This window comes from Melanotaenia boesemani, chromosome 5, assembly GCF_017639745.1.
Source record: "Melanotaenia boesemani isolate fMelBoe1 chromosome 5, fMelBoe1.pri, whole genome shotgun sequence".
NCBI lineage: Eukaryota > Metazoa > Chordata > Actinopteri > Atheriniformes > Melanotaeniidae > Melanotaenia > Melanotaenia boesemani.
The window spans coordinates 23,096,366-23,118,406 of record NC_055686.1 but is presented as its reverse complement, the minus strand read 5'-3'; the positions used below and the strand labels follow the sequence as shown (position 1 = coordinate 23,118,406).

The following is a 22,041-nucleotide window of genomic DNA, read 5'->3' as shown; positions in this document are numbered from 1 at the left end:
TGTTGTCGTGACATGCATTAAATGATAGGAAAATGAATGTCAGGTTTTAATGTAGACTACTACATAGATTTAACCAGAAAGTAAAAATCAAACTTAAGGCAGAGAGATGTTTTAAGCTAAATGCTATCATCTTTCTGACAAGCTCAATTTATTACCCTGCTAATGTATATGTGTTTGAACTTACTAGCCTGATTTAAAAACAAAGAAAAGAAATTAAGGTCAGCTTCTTCTTGTGTGCTTTAGCTGTATCAGGGACTCTCCAGTACTACTTTGAACAATAAACAATTATCTGACTCTTTATAAAAATGCATGATAGTGGTAGTCATTGCATCATTAAGCAGATGAGGAACAGAAAATGCAGACAGAGTTAAATTTAAAGCTTTATGTTTTGCTAATAATACCTTGCACCTTGACTTTTAAACTTTACAATCATTTGACCTTTAAAAAGAGAACAAATTCACATCCATGTAATTCAAAATATTCCCCTTTCTTTGGCAGCTCACATCTTGACGCATGTTCTGTAAAATGTGACTCATACAAAATATTTAAAGAAAAAAGCTAAATTAACACAGAAACATTGTAAATTCAAGATTATAAAATCAGTATAAACAGAATGATTCATTAATTTTATACACTTAGAGATGCAGCATTACTTAATATCTCTGGGAAAAAAAAAAACTGAACTTTTTAAAGTGTTGAGGCACTCAGACATGCTCTCAGCTGTGGAAGTGGAAGGTGCATGCACAGCTTAACTATCAGCCTTAAAAAGAAAGTGTAGGCACAGTTTATTGCATGACACAAAGTCTAAAATGGAAATCCAAGGACTTTTCTTTTTTAATCTACAAAGCAGTTTCCATCACATCTGTTCTCTCAGCAGAAATTCATCAAGGAATTTTGTTCTCTATCGGCCTTGGTTTTAATCCAACGCTGCATTCCAAAACAGCCAGTCCAGAAAAAAATCCACAACAGCCTCCATAAATGTCCAGTTTATCTTTTGATGAACAAACATAGGTGGAAAAAAATGGGAAACAATATGTAGCAATATTCGATGGCTTATTAGAGTTTAGCCACGAAGAAAAATCCTCACTATATCCACCATCCGCACAAAACATGTTATGTCAGTTGAACTTCAGAGTAGTTGTCAACAAAGATCAGATGAACACTGAGTTTCAGTTGATTTTAAAGATGCTGAAGACATGATTGGCTACAGGATGGAGACTGAAGGAATGGCCTGTGATGGCACTCAGCGTCGTGCCTTTGTCCAGTCGCAGGAGGCCAGATACCTGGCAGGACTTCACGAAATGGAAAGAGTGTGGGCCTGCAGACGGGGTTGTTCCATAGCCCTCCATGCACTGCAGCTTCTGGAGCCTCGGGTCGCTGGTCACCACATCCAGCTTCACATACTGAGACTGTTTCTCATTGAACAGCACCTGAAAGAGCAGAAAGGATGATGTGCATCTCCTCAAAAGAAGTCTTTTGTCTTATATAAATAAGTATATATATGTATATATACACACACTCAGATACTGAGTGGAATCTTCTCCTTCCGACATGAAAAAGCCATGCTGTTAGTCTAGTACATTATTACAAAGAAAGAAATAATGTATTTCATGCACTGCTGTATCACAGCCGTTGCAGTGGCCCAACATTTGGGGGGATGACTAGTTTGCTGACTCAACCACAAACTTGCAGAAACTGCAGAAACAGATGCCCTGAGCTGCAGCGAGCCTATCTGCTGCACTTTAAACACAGAAATCCACTTATCGATCTAGCTAAAGAAACTGAAATGACCATGAAAGGCAGGAACCCCAATGTAAAGAAAGAGCTGCCCTTAATAACAGTTAATTAAAATATATATCTTACTCTCAGAAATGACACAATATGTATGCAGCTAATTGGAAACCATTGATGTATCAACTTCAGTCAACCGTTTTAAGTTATGGTTCATGTTGGGAGAAGTGACACAGCTCTTAAAGCCGTCTGAGCGGACTAAATCTGATTTTGTCCAACTCCTCAGCTTTCTGCATGCAGCTGTCCGGGAAATCTGTTTTTATCTCTGGCTCCGTTCCTATGGTAGGCTGCGGTGTTGGTCTTTATGGCAGACTTTTTTGGCTCCACACATGGCTGTAGTCCACCTGTAGAACCCATAACTCTGCATTTTATTGACAATGTTAATCTCTTCTGGAATCATTAGTTCTCTTTTTTTTCTTTTTTCTAAAAAAGAGAAATTGACACTGATTGCACATATACACCACTTTGTGCAGACCTACCCATGTGACTACTTCAAACACTTGTTCCTCAGAAACACCCTCCTCCTTATCTTTTAAGTAAATCCATTTTTAAGGACTGGGAATGTTGACAGTTTAATAAACTTGATTCCTCTTATCCTATATTTGAAGCTTTCTATATTGCTGTCATAACCACCATTTGATACCCTGTAAGGCATCTTAGTCAACAATCTTCTCATGACCATGTTAGTGTAAATATTTATAATTATAAATAAGACAATTACTCTTAAGCATAATATATTTTTCCTCCAAATATTTGCTATTACACTATATCATTGATCATAATATGGAACTATTGTAACAAAAACCTGGTTGCATCAGGAATGAATCCAAACGCTTTACTCACTTCAACTTTCATATAGCCTGCAGCACTGAGAACGAGTTACAACCATAGCAAATACAGGCCTACTACACTTCAAGAATTCGTGTAAATATGACAGTAAAAAACAGATAGAAGTCTCTGGAATGCCTTGAACTTAATCTCTCTCCCCCACACTGGAAAATACTAAATCCACTTCTGCTTTTTGCATTATTGTCCACCTCATCCTTAAACAGAGGTTAAATCTGATTTCTCTTTTTATCTGACTTTTTCTCTGAATTAGTTTCAATCACAAAGTCTTTTTAGTTGGTAATTTTAGTATTCATCTTGATTCTAACTCTGACAGTCTCAGTATAGCCTTCATTTTCTTTGTCTACACTGAATGAAGCTCTCTACAATCAGCTTAATACAAAAAAAAAAAAAAGTGGTGACTCAGTTTAACACTGTCCTTGGTATAAATCACTGCTGTGCACCTTGAAACAATCACAGGGGAAACTTTACAGAAATATTGGTCAAATAAAAGTGACGAATGTTTCTTGGCATGGAAAGATTGCTTTATAGCATATTAATGAACCTTGTGTGAAGCTAGAACCACATACTATAAACAACTAATTGAGAAAAATTAAAACAGCCTTAAGCTTCTATTCAGGACTTCGGCCAAGTTAAGGAAGAATCAGAGTGCTATTAAACAGTATCCCCTCAGTTATTAGCTGTAATGGTTCTATGGACTTTTTCACTAAAAGAATCATTTTTGTTCAACAACTGCTTGATAAATCTTAAACAATGAATAAAAGGAATTGTTTAAACTGTTTTGATTTATCTTGCTGAATCAATGTCAATCAATACATCTAAGTCATCAATATGCCTGTTAGGCTTCATTTATGTTCCCTTTAAGGACGTAATTAAGTATATCCGCTCCAAACTATGTCAAACGTTGCTGCCCATATACTCCCACTTGTCCTTTTTATGTCAGTGTAGTTATTAGTCAATACATCCACTAGAGGGCAGTGCAGAGTTCACATCTGAGTCCCAACGTCTCAATAGCAAAAATGGCAACGCTGGAGAAGATAATAAGATAATTGTAAGAAATTATACACTTTCCCAGAAAGAGACATAAAAAGAGGCAGCGTAGTAGATGACAGTGGTCTGAGCAGCTATTAAATGCATCATGGATTCTACTTCTTTGTTCCTTTTGCTGGTTGCACATGAGCTATACTACGCAATACCACCTCTGCTACTGCTCAGTTTGCTAAAATACACACATAAAAGATGCAGAAGACGGACAGAAGGTTCTGTCCGTATGTGTAATTATCATAGAGCATAAGTAAGCTTTAGACTCCATCTCAGCTAGACTATTTAAAGAAGCTCTACCTCTTATTAACACCTCTGTACTCAGCCAGATTGATCTGTCTTCATCAACTTGGTACCAAAAGCTCCCAATGTTCTAGCGAATTACAGCCGAATATCTAACCTTCCTTTTATCACTAGTTGTTTTGAAAAAAACTAATAACCCATTTGCAAAATCAGTATAGATTCAATTTCCACCATTAGCATTAAAACTGCATTAAATAAAGATACATAGGACCTTGTCATTGTCTCTGATAACAGTTGTTTGTCTGTGCTTGCACTGTTGGCCAGAATATCTTATTACAAAGACTTAATGGGATCAAGGGAAGGGCTTCAGACTGGTAAAAGTCATAGCTGTATAATAAGATTATATAATATGCCCACTAAACATACCAGAGTTAGTTATGGTGTTCCACATGGCTCTGTTCTTGGTCCTATTCTATTCACAAAAAAATTAAATAACCCTAACTTTTTGTGAGTGGTGTAACTCCAGTAGAGCACTTTATTCCCAAAATGCCAGCCTAGTGGTCCCAAGAATCTGCCACCCTAGGTGTTATAAAAATAAAGTCAAGCTGAGTTGAGCTAATTTTTGCTAATTGTGTTAGTTACCCATTATTTAGAATAGAAAGGCATTTATAATCTGGCTAACTTGTATGTTTTATTTCAGACATACTTTAAGAAATTTAAGTAACAAAAACTGTGATTTACTTTTTTTTAAGCTGTAGGGTTCTTATGGAAAACTACAAAAGCAATTCAATCCATTTGTTTCCCTGAGAACATTTAGCATGCTTACTGTGGAGCTCACAGCTAGCATGTGAACTGTTAAAGCCACACCAGTCTCACAAACAGGAAATCAATTATGTTTATTTCAAGTTTTAATATATGGGATTTCAAACCTAAAAGCAGTAAAAAGTTATTTGCTTTATTGATTTTTATTTAAACATTGTTCAATCTCAACATGCAGACTGAAGGACTTTTACAGCTAAAAGCTAAACTACCACAAGCTGCAAGAGCCTGTTCAGAGTCTAAAACACTTCCCAGAGCTGAGAGGAAAGATAAAGATAGAGGATAATTCTCTGCAGTTTGTTACTATAAATCAGTTTGTTTGATAGTTAAAACTGTAGTATTATTGTCACTGCTTTAAAGAAGAGTAAGCTAACATTTGTGGAATTAATTGTATAACTCTGTTTTCAAACTGCTGCATCCAGCAGAAACTTACCTGGCAGAACAGAAAATAGACGCCCGCCCTCTCTACAGTGAAGGTACCTTGCTCCTTATTGTACCTTACTGCTTTACTCATATTCAATGTCCTCTCCTCCCAGCCTTTTATCACACCACCTTCTCCTACTATAAAACACACATACATAACCCTGGTTATTCATCATATGGCCAAAAAGATTGCAAGATTATCTTCTAACCTTTATTGTAATGACTCTTACCTTGCTGAGAGGAGACTTTGGTTACTGGTGGAAAGAAAGAAACAACAAAAGAGACAGAAAGGGAAAGTCAATTAAGATTTTATGAGTGCAATCTTATAGGGGCATATGATTGAGAACACTTCAGCAGATGCTACATGAGACGGCTATAAGGGATCTGCCAAGCCACTTACTCTCAAAATGAGACGCCGCTTTCCTTCCATTTCCATTCCTCACTCGAGCCGTCCCCCCTTCAGAATGCAAAGACAGGCAGAATATGACTTCCAATGCAAAGAAAAAAATGTCTGTGGCTTTTTTTGATAAAACAATCATTTCCATTTGTATCAGTTTAATAACATGGTGTGTTAATTTGCTGCCATTTTGGTTCAACCTGGCTGGTTTTAACTTTGTTAGCAGATGGGCAACGGATTTCCTTTCACGTGCTTTAATATATTTCCTCAAACTGTAATTTTCAGTCAAAAGCATGTGTCTCTTTTTTTTTTTTTTCCTGTGAGGGATAATTTTAGTGCTTAGCTGGTCGCAGTCATCTAAAACACACAGAATAAAGAGCAAGGACAGAAGGACAAGGACAAAGAGGTTTGTGAATGTAGTGAACTGTGAGTGGGGGCAAAAGAAAACAAGATGGACAGGGGAAAAGTGAGGAAGAAAGCATAAAAGAGAGGCATTCAGAGACAAAACTGAAGGGCTAGAAGGCTAAATAAGAAAAATGAAGTGCTGGAAAAAGAGAGTCAAAAAGGTCTTTGGCTTCTCTCTGACCCAAAACAGGCAATTAAGAACAGAGTGAAGCAACTGTTACAACCCCTTCTCAGACAAATACAATAAATAAAACACAGCATTGGAAGGCCAGAGCTGAAGAACGGCTGTTCTTGTTACTCACTAAAGCTTTATTTCAGCCTTGTGATCCGGCCTGAGGGGAGAGTTTTCAAATGCTGATACAATCTGAATGGTCTTTGCATGAGCTGTGAAATGCATACTTTATGTTTCAGGATGGAGCAGCCAACCACCAGACTGTTGCCATCATTGAGGAATATTAAGTCCATGCTTAAAATAATTCACAGGTGGGTGAATTTTTTTGATTTGAGTTTTGATTTGCAATGGGCAAACATAAAGCCCTCAGGCTGGCCAGGTTTTTCCTGACTTGAGCTGTCATTCATGAGTAGAGAACATAACAGCAGTGTCCTGCTGAAATGCTGGACTGCTGCGTTCAACTTTCCACAAACTGGAATGCTGTTTGGGTTTTTTCTTTTCCACTGATATCCATGAATTTCTGAACACTGGTTTCTTGTGTTTTGGCAAAACAAAACAGGATATCAGTGACTTTAGAAAAAAAAGCATGCAGTATGCATATAGCGGATCTCAGTAGAGGAGAAATTCTAACAAAACATGCTACTATCTAAATTCTCGTCTCACTTGCTCATATCCAAGATGAAACCGCCTGAAGTTTCACTCTCTTACCAAATGTGAAAAATCAAGCAGTCTCATGATTGTGATGCAAGCAATGGCTATAAATACAGCAATGATAGGTCATCAAATATCACTGCTTTCACAACAAATCATAGCTGTGTCAGTCGTGTGCTCAAGGCAGGGAAAAAAAAAGAATCTATTTCGTTGCCCAAAAGCGTGCAGCAATGCCAGCTGGTTTTCTTGGCTTTGAGGCTGTCCTGGTCGGACCTGTAATTTCTAAGACAGTCATCCAGCTGCCTACTTTTTCCTGTGTCAACTTTTAGCAGTGGGTAGTGGCTGTGGCTCACTAGACCTGACCAAAGTGGCATGTGGACCAAGATCAGCCAGCATTTGTGTTAAATGTCTTTCTCCAAAAAAACAGCAGTGCGTTTGGTGAGTATGTTGGGCATGTGGTGACCCAAGCAGCTAAAAGTTAAAAACTTCTTTATGTTGGTTGTGAAGAAGTCAAGAAAATGCAGCTGGGGCAAGCTTTTCATTTGCAATACCATCTCTCTTCACTCGTTCCAGCAGCAGCTCTCTTTTCTCCAGAATGAGCTGAACAATAGCTTTCCTCTGCGTATTGACCTGTTGAGAAGCAAAGAAAAACCACAAGATTAACAAATACCCTGTTAATTTCTTTTCTCTGGCAGAGAGCCCACGCAGTCGCAGAAGGACCTTTTCCAGCCAGCCAGTTACACGAGCAGGCTCAGCTTCTCCAGTATCATGCCCCTGCTGCCATACTAGTTTTAGATCTCCCACTTCCTCAGTGAGTCGTTGCGACACCTAATGCATGTTTTCAATCCTTTACATTCCTCATCTGTCTTTAAGAAATTATTTTTATCAAGCCAGCAAAGTTTCTGCAGGATCAAATGAGGCCTTCATTGAGCGTGAGGAGAAGTTGCTCGGGGGGAAAATATGTTTAAATTTACAGCTACTGTAGAAATGTAGTGAGAAAGAGTTGCACTCGGCTCTCCAGACATTCACTCACTGGCTCTCATCAGGAGTTGGCAAAAAGTCAAATGGACAGGATGGGGCCTCTTGGGAAATGCTCCAGCATCAACACTCCACGTGTCCGATATTTATTTGTGATTGCGAGAAAGAGAGAGTGTGTGTGCAGTTTTGTCAACTTGATACACAGCCTACCTGTCCCACTGATCTCAAATTTAGTGTAACCAGGTTTTGTAAAAACTCTGACCTTAAATCCAGTTTCCAACTTGGTGAAACCTTTTTCAAGTCTAACTTTTGCAGTAAGAGCAAGAAGTTTAAAAAGTACTTCACTACTTTTTTTGTCTTTAAATTGACTGTTTTCTGCAAGTTTAACTAAGATATAAGTTCATCCTGACATGCGCTTGAGGAGTGGAGTGTTCATAGGGGCTGCAAATGATTTACACTTGCTGCACTTTGTAACGTCTCAAGCCTCAGTGCAGTCAGTGGGGGCACGAAGCCTCAACAGCCAAATAGTTGAGGCTTTCCAGTAAATTGAGATAAAGCTGGAGCGCAACTGGCACCAGGGTAATTAAATATTGCAGGGGGAGACAGAGAGAGAGAGAGAGAGAGAGAGAGAGAGAGAGAGAGAGAGAGAGAGAGAAATATGCAGCAACATCGCACAGCCTCACAGTACTTATTACTAATAAACAGAAAATAGTGCAATAGAACTGAGTACGTGAAAATGGGCGAGAGAAGGAAGGGGTGAAGAAGTGTGGAATTGCAATTGGCCCCCCTCAAAGATTCCCGTAACCGCAGTCACAAAAGAAGTTGCATAACACTTGAATGTATGTCAAAGTTGCAGACAAGTAAATATTATTGTTGTACAAATATGCATGCTATTCACAGAGGCGGTGTTTGCAGACTTGAATGGTTTGTAAGTGTGCTACAAACCTGCTCAAGTCGATCTTGCAGGACCTTAAAGGACTGAGAGAGGTCCCGCGTCTGTCTCCAGGTCCACGCCGTAAACAGCGCGCTGCATGCGGCCAGAGACAGAGCCACCAGGGCCAGAGAAGCCCAGAAGACTCGCAGCTTGCGCATTCTCCTCCTCTGCAGAATCCGATGCATGTTGTTGCACACTCCACTGCTACTCACCGCCGCAGACCACTCGAAATTTGCACTTTAACTCCATTTCAGCAGAGCGCGAAGTCGCCTCAAATTAATTTCAGTCCAAATGTCCATTTTGGCGAACCAAACGCGCTAGAAGACAGCCTGTGATTGCGTTTAAGGGTAGCAGATCCACTGTATGATTTGATCTCACAGACGGCTTAAAGCAACCAAATATCATACCCTTTGTCCCCACAGATCATAGCCTCAATCCTCCGTGTGTGCAGACCGACTCTAAATATAAGGAAAGTGTAACTTGCCCACATCAACTGTTGCATCCTTCTCCTTGCGATTCGTTGACTCAGCTCTCTTGTCTTCCCTTTAAACGGCGCACTGGGGGTCAGTCTATTAGAAAGACTGAGCACACATGAAAGTAAAATCACACACACACACACACATATATATATATCCTGCTGGGGGTGAAGTTTGCGAGCACTGGCTCGCTGGCACCAGCTGTGGAGAAACCAAGGAGATGCGCACAAAGAAAGCACGCGAGACGCACCGGAGCTTCCGCCGCCTGTCAAAAGACTTTCATCAACTGGCATGTCCTCGATAGCTGTAGGTGCCGTTCATGTGTGCACGGGTGGGCTACCGTGCGTAACCACACGGTGGCTGTATAGACTGCTCTGTGTGATTTTAATTCAACTGCGCTCAACAGGCAAATCCAGGAGATTCTACACATGACATAAATTACAAACCAGTAATAACACAAGCGGATTAAACTTATTTAAAAGTAAAAAGTATTAAATGAAACAGAATAGCGCCTTAGAAGCTTAATAAATGCTCTTAAAAGCAAGTTTTAACAGGAAGTAGCCCCAAAATAAAGTTACTTTCTCATTCCAAGCCAGACTTACCTTATTGTGACCAATAAGTACTAAATTAAGTAGGCTACTATATTCTTCTTTCAGGCCTATTTAGCAGGCAGTATGGGCAATAATGGCAATTTTAAAAGAGTAAAACATCATTATCATGGATCACCTGCCAAAAATAGGTGTTGAAGTCATATTTGTTCAGGTTTTCCATGAGCAGAAAAATCATTGTGACAGCTGCAATCTGATTTTGTGACAAATCAAAATATACTTTTATAGCTATTGTCATCATTCAGCAAGAATTGGGTGCAAAGAAGAGAAGAGCTCATTACAAATCCAGTGATGTCCATGCAGAGCCACTGCCTTGAAAATATCTGTTAAGGTTTTGTTAAAGTGGATCTTTGAATGTATGATTACAAGTTTGTTTACAATATAGTTTAAAAAATACATCAAGGATGAATTAAAACTACTCTGGAAGAGCCGGCATGTAAAATGTACATTCCCTGAAAATGTTATGCCTTGTTTTTCTCAAACTATTTTGACAAGTAAACTTCTCATCCACAATGCCTCAAAAATGTTAGGTATGCTAAAAAAAAATCTGCTAAATTGCAATAAACTATTTTACTATCATTTTAATCATTTAAAGAAAAAAAAGAAAAAATACAGAATTCCCACAGAAAAGGAGTTGACACATAAATCATGCAACTGTTTGATTTAAGTGCATCCATCTATAATTATAACTATAATTCACTATTAACCTGCATGGGAGGAATGTAAAGAATCTTAGAGCAGTTTTGGTCTGATGGATAGGGGTTGCTTAATGCTTCGGGGACCTCAGTGTGAATTCTGCATTGTATTAACTTTTCAACAAGATAATGAACATTCACAAACCATTAAAAAAAACAGAGAATGGCTCAGAGAGAATAAATGGGGAGTTGTAGAATAGCTGCATCAGTCAGAATTTAAAGGTCACTTAAATGTCAAAAGAGGCTTTGAAACATGGAGACTATAAGCAAGAAAATATAAGCAGGAGCAACACGTTACAATTATACTTGGGATTACTGTCATTAGCTTTAGTTTATTTTTATCCCTCTTTCTGTTTCTGTACTTAATTCTATGTATTACATGTTATTTTTGTACAGTTATGTGTAAAAATGTTCAAATCTCAATCTATATTCTCAGTTAAGATGACTTTAGTGTACTGAAGAATGTTGTTTTTAGTAACATTTATGTGATAGACATCCTATAATGATTTTTTTTCGACACAGATAATGATTAAAACTATGCTGTACTTGATCAGTAAATTCTAATATTTCTTCTCCTTTTCTTTGCCAAGTCTCGCTTCTGCTGTAGGCTATATTTAGGCTCTGTATGAGCAAAAAAAAATTCCACTGTTATGTTAGACAGGTGGTGTTAGTGCGCCCTCTGTACATGTCTAATATAAATAGCTAACGCCTTTCTCATGGATAAACTTACACACAGAACAAACTATGATTGCTGTTCACTCACACATCACTTTAAGCAGTAATATGACAGATTTTATTACTCTGATCACACAGCAGAGAAGCCAAATACATTAAGATGGTAAAACACATTTAATGACTTCAAGACTGATGGACCACAGGGAGGCCTCGATTCATCAGTAAAGCCAACATCTGGTGTTCATGCAAGTTCCCGAACAAATTTTCTGTCCAAAACCATCACAGTTTTGGCTAAAGTAAAAAAAAACTTGTGAATCCATTTTTGGTGATTTTACATGTTTCAAATTAGGCAGATTTTAATGCTCCTTTGTGAGGTGAGGGAATTTATTTTGACCCCCACAAAGGTCTTAAAAACTCAGCTGAAATGGCACAGTGTTACCAAAGAGTTGATTTTAGGATTCACAAGGTTTTCAATCACCTTTATTTTCAGTAGACACAGATGCTAAATTATAAAAGTGAATACATCAAAATTATGCTTCTCATGGCAGAAAAAGGTCAGTGGCTCCACAAAACACTGAGACTACATCTCCACCTAAGATAACATGTCAATATGAACTTATTTGGGACACTAGGTAACACACACGGACGTCAATTCCAAACACCTAGGAAAATACATCAACATGAGTGTCTCATCTACGTGTACTCACAGTCACACACAATACAGTGCAGTAAACACAGACACATCCAAGACATTGAAATTTGAATAAACAATATTGTTCTTGCTGTTGGTTTTTTATGCACCTCAGAGATTTATTGCAGTTGGATTTGACAAGAACCAGAGCTGAACTTTGATTCTAAAATAGTTTGATGAAGCCAAGTTGCAAACACAGTTACAATTTTCATGATTTATGGCATTTGGTTTCACTTCCTGGTGTGTAGCAGCAGACAAGTGCAGATATAAGTATCTCCTTATGCACCATTGGACACTACTGATGTTAGAGGCAGCCATGTGAAATGCATTTCCCTGCATCGAGGAGTGAGATGTCCCAAAGATAGGGAAAAATAAATACACTTTTAAGTGAATTATCTTGCAAATGAAGTATAACACAAATGCCAAATGCAAAAGTTACAAAGAAGGGTGAGCGGTTTGACCTTGTTTAGAGAAAAAGAAAATAAGCTAAATCATATAACCACACTGTTTTCATTAAACTCTGGGAAATGGTACAAAAAGATAGAGACTGGCCATTAAACAGAGACGCAGACCATGATCATGTCACCTTCACTTTAGCAAGACATGTTGAAAGTTATACATCAAGCCTGCTTCAGGACTGTTATTTTTCCACAATTTTGGCTGCATGGAGGTTTTAGGTTTTAGGTCCAACTGGTTCCTTCAGTGCACATTTTCATCACAAAAACACCATATAGGTCATATAAACAGTGCAAATACCAACACTGTGCTTGACAGCAGATTTTCTGTAGTTCCATCTGTTAAAGAAAAAAACAAAACAAAACAAACAAACAAACAAACAAAAACAGTGGATGGGGGTAACCCTCTCTTTGGTTGCTGTTGTCATAGTTTACAAGACATTTTAAAGGGGAACGATACAGTAAATTATTTTTTAACAGTCATATGGTGAAATTTGTATCTTGGTTTTTCAATGCACAAGTTGAATCTGTAACAAAACAATTATAAACTAATAATAATAATTCGAATAATAATAAAAACAATAATAATTTTGTATATTTATTAATTCTGACCTTTATTGTTATTACAATGTCAAGAGTTTCTCTAAAAATCCACTACACACACAAGTTCACACGTTGAGCAAGTTGGGCTGTCTTAACCATATAATCACAAAATCAACAACCCAGTCTCAAAAAAACAATAAAATGTATGTGTGTTTTCAATATAATAGTTTAAAGAGTGTATTGCACAGGCCCCATTCCAATACTTAAACTGCATGTTTGACTGCTTGCAGATCCACTGTGTAACATTTAGGAGGTTCTTCTGTCAGAAATGCAATATATCAACTATGGTTTTGTAAGAAATCTTATGTTTTAATTATTTCAATCTTAGAACATAATGTATGTTTTTGTACCTATAGATAGCACAAATCTTCCCTCTAGGTGTCCACAATGTTTCTGTGGTATTAGACAAAATGATTACCATAGAGAGACCATAGTGGTCTTTTCTTGCTATATATACACCACACCACATAAAAACCTTTATCACTGATTGTCAAATGTCTCCATTCATAAAGTAAGCATTAAATTAGAGAATGAATATGGTTGTCAGATTACATTTCCAGAGTAGAACAAAGAGCCTTTTTAAGTGCATTGAGCTGAAACTGGCCCTTCAAAAAACAAAGAAAAAAAACCCATCTAAGTAAATATGAGTGGACAAAAAACTGTCATATTTAAACTTAGTGGAAGTTCATGTCTTAGTTTGTGTCTGTTTTTACATTTTTACCTATCAGAAATGTGGAAGTGTGAGTAATAGGTACAATAATTTATCTTCTCTAAGCTAAACATTTTAGCATGCTTTGATAACTAGCTTACACAGGCAATGACTTTGCATTTAATGTTAAGTCAGGAAAATCCACACTTGGGACTTAAACATCTACAGAGTGAGAACCAAACTACACAAAGGTTAGGAATTAAAGATTAGTTTAGATTCTGTTCTGTCATGAATTTAAAAAAGTTGCTGATGATGTTAGCCAACATTACCCGGGTTAGCATGAACCTGCTAATTCTCTTGTCAAAGTGGCATACTGTTTGGAAAAAACAATAAAAATGGGCTTTCCTGTACTGATTTAACTTCTTGATCATACTACAACCACAGTATTTTATCACAGCACTGATTAATATAAGAAACAGCTGCACTTGTTCATCAATGAGAATGGCAATGAATGTGTAAGAGGTCACATCTTTGTTTAGATCAACTTTCCAGAAGTACAAGCACTGCTGATTAAGTCTAACAATTTCCAGTAATCTCATTATTTTGCAGGAAACCTGACTGGAAACTGAGTAACTGTAACCCCACCAAACATTTAAAAGACAATACCTGGTAATGTTTTTTTTTTTTTCTCTCTCTTATTTTCCTTCAAGAAGGCAGGAATGTAAACACTAAATACTTCCTTATGAAAAAAAGAAAATATTGGCCTTCTTTGTTCTATTGAGTTCTTAGGTGAGTGAAGAAAAATAAAGAAAAGTAAAAAAGCAAACAATGCCTTTCCCCACCTCCCTTTTTTCATATAGAACGTGCAGATGTATTTCCAGTCCTGACTTCCCACTTCAGAATTACATAACTTATTTTGACAAAGAGAAATTATTGGTTTTCCAGACCTGAAGATGGAAGAAACTATGACAAGAGGGATGGTGCAAACATCTGCTACCAGGACCACAACAGAACTGATGGAAGAAATACTAGGAAGCATACAAAGTTTACAATGGTCCAGATTAAAAGGAAAGTGGTTGACAGTGATGGTTGTTTTAACACATGCAACTATTAGCAGTGATAGTGTAGTTGCTCTTACTTCCAGAGGGGGGTGACAAAAGGCCATTTTACTTAGGTTTGATCATGTTAAAAAAATATTTAAATATAAAATATTTATTTGAAAATTATGCAAACATTTTGAGAACGATATAAGTAGGATGGCTTTATCTTTACCTGAAAATTAAAACCAAGAGGTCTAAAGGTTGCATGATGTTAAAACCAGCATTTAAGTTTTGGAAAGGGGCCAATGAGAGATGCTCTGTCCCTGCCCTGTCAGGTCATTGGCTCAGTGTTGGACTAAGGCTGTGCTAGGTGCTCTAATGCCTCTCCTTCACACCGCATGCAGTGATAGCCCATAGAAGCGGTAACATCGAAGCAGCCTTGGCTGAGGTAGAAGTCTAGAGATGATTTATTCCACTCCAGAACAGTAAAGTTGAACTGGTTGCAGCCAGCTGCTAGGCCCAGCTGCAATACACCAAAAGGAGGGAGATGTACACGAGTGCTTGTGCTGACACAAAACACAGAAATTCATTCAAAAGAAGAAAATCTACATCTTAAAGACACAGAAGCAAAGTGCTGAGCTACACTACATTTCTCACCTGTCACAGATGAACAATGCTTTGATGTTACTCACCTGTGCTACCTTGCTCATAAGTGCTTTACCAATGCCCTTCCCTGTAAGAGAAATACAGTACATAACTACAGATTACCTGCCAGTGCAGCTGCATAGATAATAACATGCCTACTGTTCATTACACGTACTATACCTCGGAACTCTGGCATCACATACAAGTCCTCCATGTAAACAGACCTGCCCTTCCACGAGCTGTAGGAATAAAAGTAAAGTGCATAGCCTATCTTTGTATGGCCTAAAAGTAAAATGGAAAAAAGAGAAAGGTTAAATGCACTGTAATGCTAGATTTAAGACTCTGCACATCATGTTAGCTTAAGCATTTAAAAGAAATCAAACATCTCTTTCTATTCCACACACAGAGAAGTGTATGCTGTTTCGTAAGCTGTGCAATAACAATGAAAATATCAAAAGCAACTGAAAACATACCTACTAAAGATTTTGAGGGTATTTAATTAATTTAAAAAAATTTTTTTTGTCCTTGTGCGTTGTGCCATCACTTTCTAGCACTCTCAACAAGACAGAAGTTGTTTTGAAAACTATCAGCTATTGATACCAAAATCAAGTTGGTATCTTCCCATGTAAATGTTTATTTATGTATTTTGTGTGTTGACCAATGTGCCATGTTGTCAGAGTTCAGGGTTAGTTAACACACATATCTATACAGACACTCCTTTGTAAGGAGTCAGATGTCTAAAGACAGTGAATAGTGACTAAATGGAAATATGCCCATGTCATGGAAGGAAAAGACCCAGCTGGGCAGCAGAGCATTTGTTAACGACCTCATTACTGCACTAAGGAAAAACAGTGCATTGACTTGATTATGTAAGAGGTGTATAAGGGAGAGCAGGCATATCAGTAGCGTGCTGTTACATAAGACAACAGAACTAATGCACACTGCCATTAACTCATTGATTTATGGACTCCTGTTTGGTCTCATATTACTTCTGATTCCACCATAATGCTGAGTATTAAAAAAAAAAAAAAATCAAGACTCAGTAATAAGTTTAGTATTTTGGTGATGGCTAAAGATTTTTTTTCGTATAAATATTACAAAAATCCTGAAATGCAAACATAACTTGGAAGAAGCAATTCCGTTAGAAGCTGTTTTTGTTTACATAACTAAGATCAGTCCAAAGCTATTTCTCTGAGCTTGCCAATGAAGATGCTCCTTAGTTTTCTCCTGTTACATGCGTATTAGGAAGCAAATACTAGCAGCCTAAACTTTAATGATTGGAATTTTACGTAGTCTGTTCACAGAGGATGAGGGGAGGAGAGGGGATGGTGGGGGGGGTTTAAGTGTAGCTAGCCTGATAATAGGCTTATTTTTAAGAAATATTTAAAATAATAACTTAAATAATAATGACAGCATCGCAGGTAGTGCAGGCATTTCATTATTCAAGTTAAACTAATGTCTGCACGATGCTTTATTTAGTGTTTTGAACATGGACGCTTCCATCTCAACAGAAAAATTAGCACAAGCTACATTTTGGTAATAATAATAAGGACAGTCCATATTAATTCTCTTATCTTGTTCCTAAACAGGCGGGACTGGCTCAGCAGAGGAGGATTAGCTCTCCACCAGTGTGTGCTTAATAATAGCAAACTGGTGTCACAGAATGTGCAGAGCAACAAAAGTGTTACTGGTGGTAATTTGCTCCATCATGTTGGGCAGGCACGGCGCCAGGATTTTTTTTCTCCTGGTGCTAATGAGGGACTTGACCAATACGTGGGGGTGCTAAGAAAATAACAGATTTCCATGACTTAGGTAACTTTATACATAGGTTATCGATTTTTTCAATAAAAGTGGCTAAGATACACAGCAATTTAACTGAATTAGCCAAAGAACATTCAGCAAAATAACCAGGCCTACAACGAGCCACAAAGCAACGGCAAAAATGTTTTCACGTGGAAAGGTGCAAGATTCAGCACCAGACAGCGACCATGTGATAAACAAGCAACACATACAGAATGCAACAAACGCATTTATTCTACATGCATAATTAATGAAATCAACTATGCATTGCTTTTATTGCCTCGGATCACAACATAACTTAAGAAATTAAACTGATTGCGAGATAAATTTAACATACTACACAGTGCAGGCGCAACGAGAAGTGCAAACAATTTGTATCTAATGATTCGGACCACAACATGGTAAAAAATGGAGATAATAACACCAAAGCCACAGCGAGAAGTGCAACACTCCGTACCTGTTAATTAGGCACACACGAAGAAGAGCGTAAAATGAACTGGCTCATCACAGTATGGATGATTATAGAACAATAGTGCACAGAAGAAACATGCAAGCGGAGAATCTCCGCAAACTGTTTTTAAACTAATACATTCCTTTATTATAATATTATATATAAATTCATAATTATATTTTTTATAATCTAATTTCTTGGGGGGGCTTAATGGGGCTACACAGATTTATCACGGGGCTGTAGCACCCCCTAGCCCCGGTGTGGCGCCGTGGATGATGTTGGGTATCTTTTATACCCCATATACGCACACATTGATTCACTTCTGGTTTTGGAAAACTTGGTGATGATCTTCCTCACCTTCTTTGGTTCTGAGCTGTTCTGGCACCTCAGCGATGATCCCATGAAAGAACGGATTTTTGGAAAATCCATCTTGCTCCAAGTCTGAAAATAAATAAGAAAGAAGCTTAAAAGTGGGAGAATGTAGGTGAAAGTGTCCCAACTTCATCATGTTTAGTGACATTGTACGAATTTACATATTGTTACAACTTACATATTGTGGTACTGTTAAAAATATCTCAACATTCAACATAATTAAGCCATGAATAAGTCATAATTCCAACTATTTGTTGCAGCTGACTTCATGTTATCGAGCTGTTCATCTTGATGCCATCCTCTCTTTTTAAGGCAAAGAAGAACTAAATGTTAAGGTTTACAAACGCTACCTCTCTGTGTGACTTTCACATGCTCGTCCACTTTCTCGAATTCTGCAAGTTCCTGGGGGAAAATAATAGATAGGAATAATTTTAGTCAGTTGTCATCATTTGACTTTTTAACAACGCATTTCCTTCTACGTTAAACATGTCGGAGTCAGCCTTTGTGTGCTTTAAAATAAAGAGCTGATCCAAAAAATCATCCCATAATTAATTTACAGCAACGTAATATTTATGAATCGATCTCGTGATGTAATCCCGAGTCCTAACAGGCACAATTACTGTCGAGTCAGACGCAGCTGGTCTGCACGTGCGCACGTGTCTGCTCACCCTGATCATCCGCGCGATGTCCTTGCAATCCTCCAAGCTTGCTGCTCTGATGGTGAAGTCCATGTCTGGTGGATTTGATGAGATGAAGTGATGCTGCTCGGACGGGCGGACGGGTTCGCCTGAGAGGACTGAGCCTGACTTAGCTTAAACCTGAAACACAACTTCTCTTCCACGACGCTGAAGTTTGCTTCCGATTCGCCATGTCACTAAAGGGCGATTCCACTTATTTTTTATTTATTTATTTATTTATTTTTGGGGGAACATAGACCAAATTAGGCCTAGTCATGATAAAGAACTACAATACATAGACTTTTCAAATCTAGATTGTGCAAATTGTTAAGGATATTTCAATCATTAAAATACAGTTTCTGATTTGGGAAACCTTTATTCTATTTGTGAAAATGCAAATTAGGCTCATTTTGTGCATTTTTTAATGATTCAAGGCAAGGTTTACTGGCACAACAGCTCCTTTTTATTTTTTGTTTATTTCTCGTTCCTTCTTTTCTTCCTTTGCAAAAATAAGGAGCTCGCTCCACAGTGTCAAAATTGTGTCACTTGTCCAGTTAATAGTACGGGTTTTAACAGATTTTCTGAGTCTATTATATGAAGAGTCAATTAACATTAAAGGAGTATAACATCAAGCACCTACATGTCTACTTCCATCTTTCTGTCAAAATACACTGTTCCTTATTAACATCAAGTTATACATATTAACTATTACATGATACAGTGCCCCCATGTCCAGTATAACCTTCCCATTTCCTCCAGTATTTATTGAATTGTTCCATTCTAAGGTTCAAGGGAACATTTTCATTTTACTGGCAAACTCACCAGGATGTCCCATGCCTCTTACCAGAGCTGGAATTTATCAAAATATGATCTTTTCTTTTTCTTTCAATTTCTATTGTTTGTTCAGGTGAGGAGAGACCTCATCATACATTTGAGGAAAGGTGGGTACTCATCATCTTTGATGATGAAGCGCAGCTGGACAAGATCTGTCAGAATTTCTTCACCTGTCTCCTGAAGTCTTCCCCATGATCTTCAGGAATAGGATCAAGTTCATCTTAAATGTGCTGTTTTTTAGAGGACAACCGGTAAACTAAGAATTGTAAATAAAACTTAATGCAAATGTATAGAAATTGATTTTAACAACAAGGACGAACAAGGGCAATGACTTTTTCCTGGTAATGAATTAAGGACACAGAAACAAACTTGGACCAACAGGATCATTTTATTATAGCAAATACATGATAATCCCTATAATAAAAATAAAAGGGCTACAACACTTAGTATAGGTAAAACAGCTGGGAGCATCTAATTTATATATGCACATGTATACAAAAGAAACTATTACTAAGGTAGGATGAGGAGGGTCTGATTCGGACATGTTAGGTCAGGACTGAGCAGGAGAGGAAGAGCAGGGTGTGAAATAATGGAACACATTAATGCAAAGATAAGTAAGATGGCAGAAATAAATTTTCAAAGGCTAATGAGAATGATGTACTGACAAAAACCTCTCTATATAAATATGCTTGATCCAGTGTGGAATAAGGAATCTGAATTGATACATGTTTGGTATAATACAGGCAACAGGCTCTGGAAGAAAGAAGGTGCAAGACACAGGCTGTTGCAGAGGTTGGCCACTACAACTACAGAGAGAATATACAGTATAACAAGCATAAAACAAAATAATAAACATGAAATAAAAATACTTAGGTCTATTTTTCTTTTATAGTGAGAGACAGGAGCTCATCGTGCAAATAAAGCTTGAAAAGAGGTAACAGGGCCTTCTGTAAACATTGTTTTAAAAAAGAAAAACTAAGGTTTTGCAGGTCACATACTTATATCTTTCTTTCTTTTTAAACATTGTATGTGTGTATTATGATTCAGTTCAGACATAACCAGTATTTATTTTTACATAACTTGCGTCTTATGTAGAAAAGCCTGTATAGTAGTTTAGTTTGAAATGTTTTTAATGTTTTTCTTTAGTTTCTATATTAAAAGGCAGCTAGAAAGGCAAAATGCATCAGTTGGGCAAAGTTTCTGCTGCATCCTATAAGATTAACCTTTATCACAAATCCAGAATAAAGGTTTTACGAATCAGAAACTGTTTTTAATGAATCTGCACATTGTGTAGGATGTTTCAGTCCAGACTTGAAGAATCTAAGTACTGTAGTTTTTTTTATTTTGTTTGTTTGTTTGGTTGTTTTTTTTTTTTTTTTTGTTGTTGTTTGTTTGTTTGTTTTGTTTTTTTTTTTTTTTTTCTGTTTTTATCAGGATCTGGTCTGATGTGGTTGAGGTTCCCCCAAAAAATCTGTGGAATCGCCCTTTACACTACTCGGAAGTTATGAATCGGAAGCAAACTTCAGTGTCGTCTTCCACTCATATACTTCCTACTATATACTTATATGTCTACGCTGCTACTGAACAGAGAGCGCCCCCTCCTGGAAGGAGGTGACTCGGGGGAGGATCTCCTCGAATGAACTAAAAGATCCACGCCAAAACTATGACACATCCCTGAAAAAGGGCTAAAATTCAGCTGTTTGGAGAGTTATTGACTGATAGTTGTGACTGGTGTTTCTCAGCCTCCTGCATCCATCCTGTAGATTCATCTTCTTGGAGGCTTTAGGAATACCAGCTTTATTAGGTTTACAATGTTTTGATAACATCGTTTGATGTGGGAACGATTCAACAGAGGCAAAACAAAAGGAAGAAAAAGTAAGGTTTGAGTTTTATGTTTAATCAACTACTCTAAAAACAAAGAGAAACAGAAGGAATAAAGTGTCAGGATTGAAAGTTCAACCCAGCATCCTTCTGTTAGCATGTAATAACTACTGCAGCCTCTAGAGGGCATAAAAGACAGGTAAAAAATGTTGGGGCTTATTGTTTAGTCATACCAACTAAGCATTAAGCCTACACACTGGTTAATGAAAGCTTTAAGGCTGCATGGCTGATCTCAAGTAACAAATACAGAAAACTATAAATAACTGAGTGTGAGGAGGACAATTTTTATTCAAGCTGATATGTAGAGCAACACTGGCCTTCATGTGTCTGTGTGGGTTTTTGCGAGTAGGTGGAGGGGCTATAATACTCAAGTTTTTATGCAGCTTTTTTCTTTATCTTTCTCTGAGGTCATCAAAAGTAAAAAAAGGAATTTCACAGAAGATGTAATTGGCCGTAGGGGATATTTTTAGGTGAAATAGGCAGTGATGATGATGACGCACGCTGTGGATATGTCATTAAACTGTGAAGTTCAGCACCAGAAATAAGGATGATCTCATGATTTTTCACACACACAGCTGGAGGATGACGACATTCACAGCTTTATGTTAGAGGAACTGAGAACTTCTGAGTGAAAAAGTAAGTTTTCACATAAGGAAGCACATTTTTTTAAAGTTCAACACCAACAGGCAACCCCCTCAAAAAAGGGATTAACAGAAATGTTGACTTATTATCGGTAACAATGAATATTCAGCTTGTTCATGGCAATTGGTCTATCATCAAATAGGATAA

The 22,041-nt window shown here is 37.5% G+C and overlaps 2 protein-coding genes across 2 annotated transcripts; both read right to left on the bottom strand.

Moving 5' to 3' along the window:
• Positions 1-367: 367 nt before the first annotated feature.
• On the bottom strand, positions 368-9,475 carry tnfsf12 (TNF superfamily member 12). The gene is made up of 6 exons (XM_041986117.1): positions 8,712-9,475; positions 7,340-7,418; positions 5,564-5,620; positions 5,394-5,417; positions 5,174-5,301; positions 368-1,430 (listed from the first exon to the last, which is right to left on the bottom strand). Exons 1-6 carry the CDS (start codon positions 8,883-8,885, stop codon positions 1,170-1,172), a joined length of 723 nt encoding a protein of 240 aa, XP_041842051.1. The 5' UTR covers positions 8,886-9,475; the 3' UTR covers positions 368-1,169.
• A 4,767-nt stretch (positions 9,476-14,242) lies between these two features.
• On the bottom strand, positions 14,243-18,710 carry LOC121640675 (thialysine N-epsilon-acetyltransferase-like). The gene is made up of 6 exons (XM_041986493.1): positions 18,529-18,710; positions 18,211-18,262; positions 17,846-17,929; positions 15,418-15,519; positions 15,285-15,325; positions 14,243-15,115 (listed from the first exon to the last, which is right to left on the bottom strand). Exons 1-6 carry the CDS (start codon positions 18,589-18,591, stop codon positions 14,948-14,950), a joined length of 510 nt encoding a protein of 169 aa, XP_041842427.1. The 5' UTR covers positions 18,592-18,710; the 3' UTR covers positions 14,243-14,947.
• Positions 18,711-22,041: the final 3,331 nt, after the last annotated feature.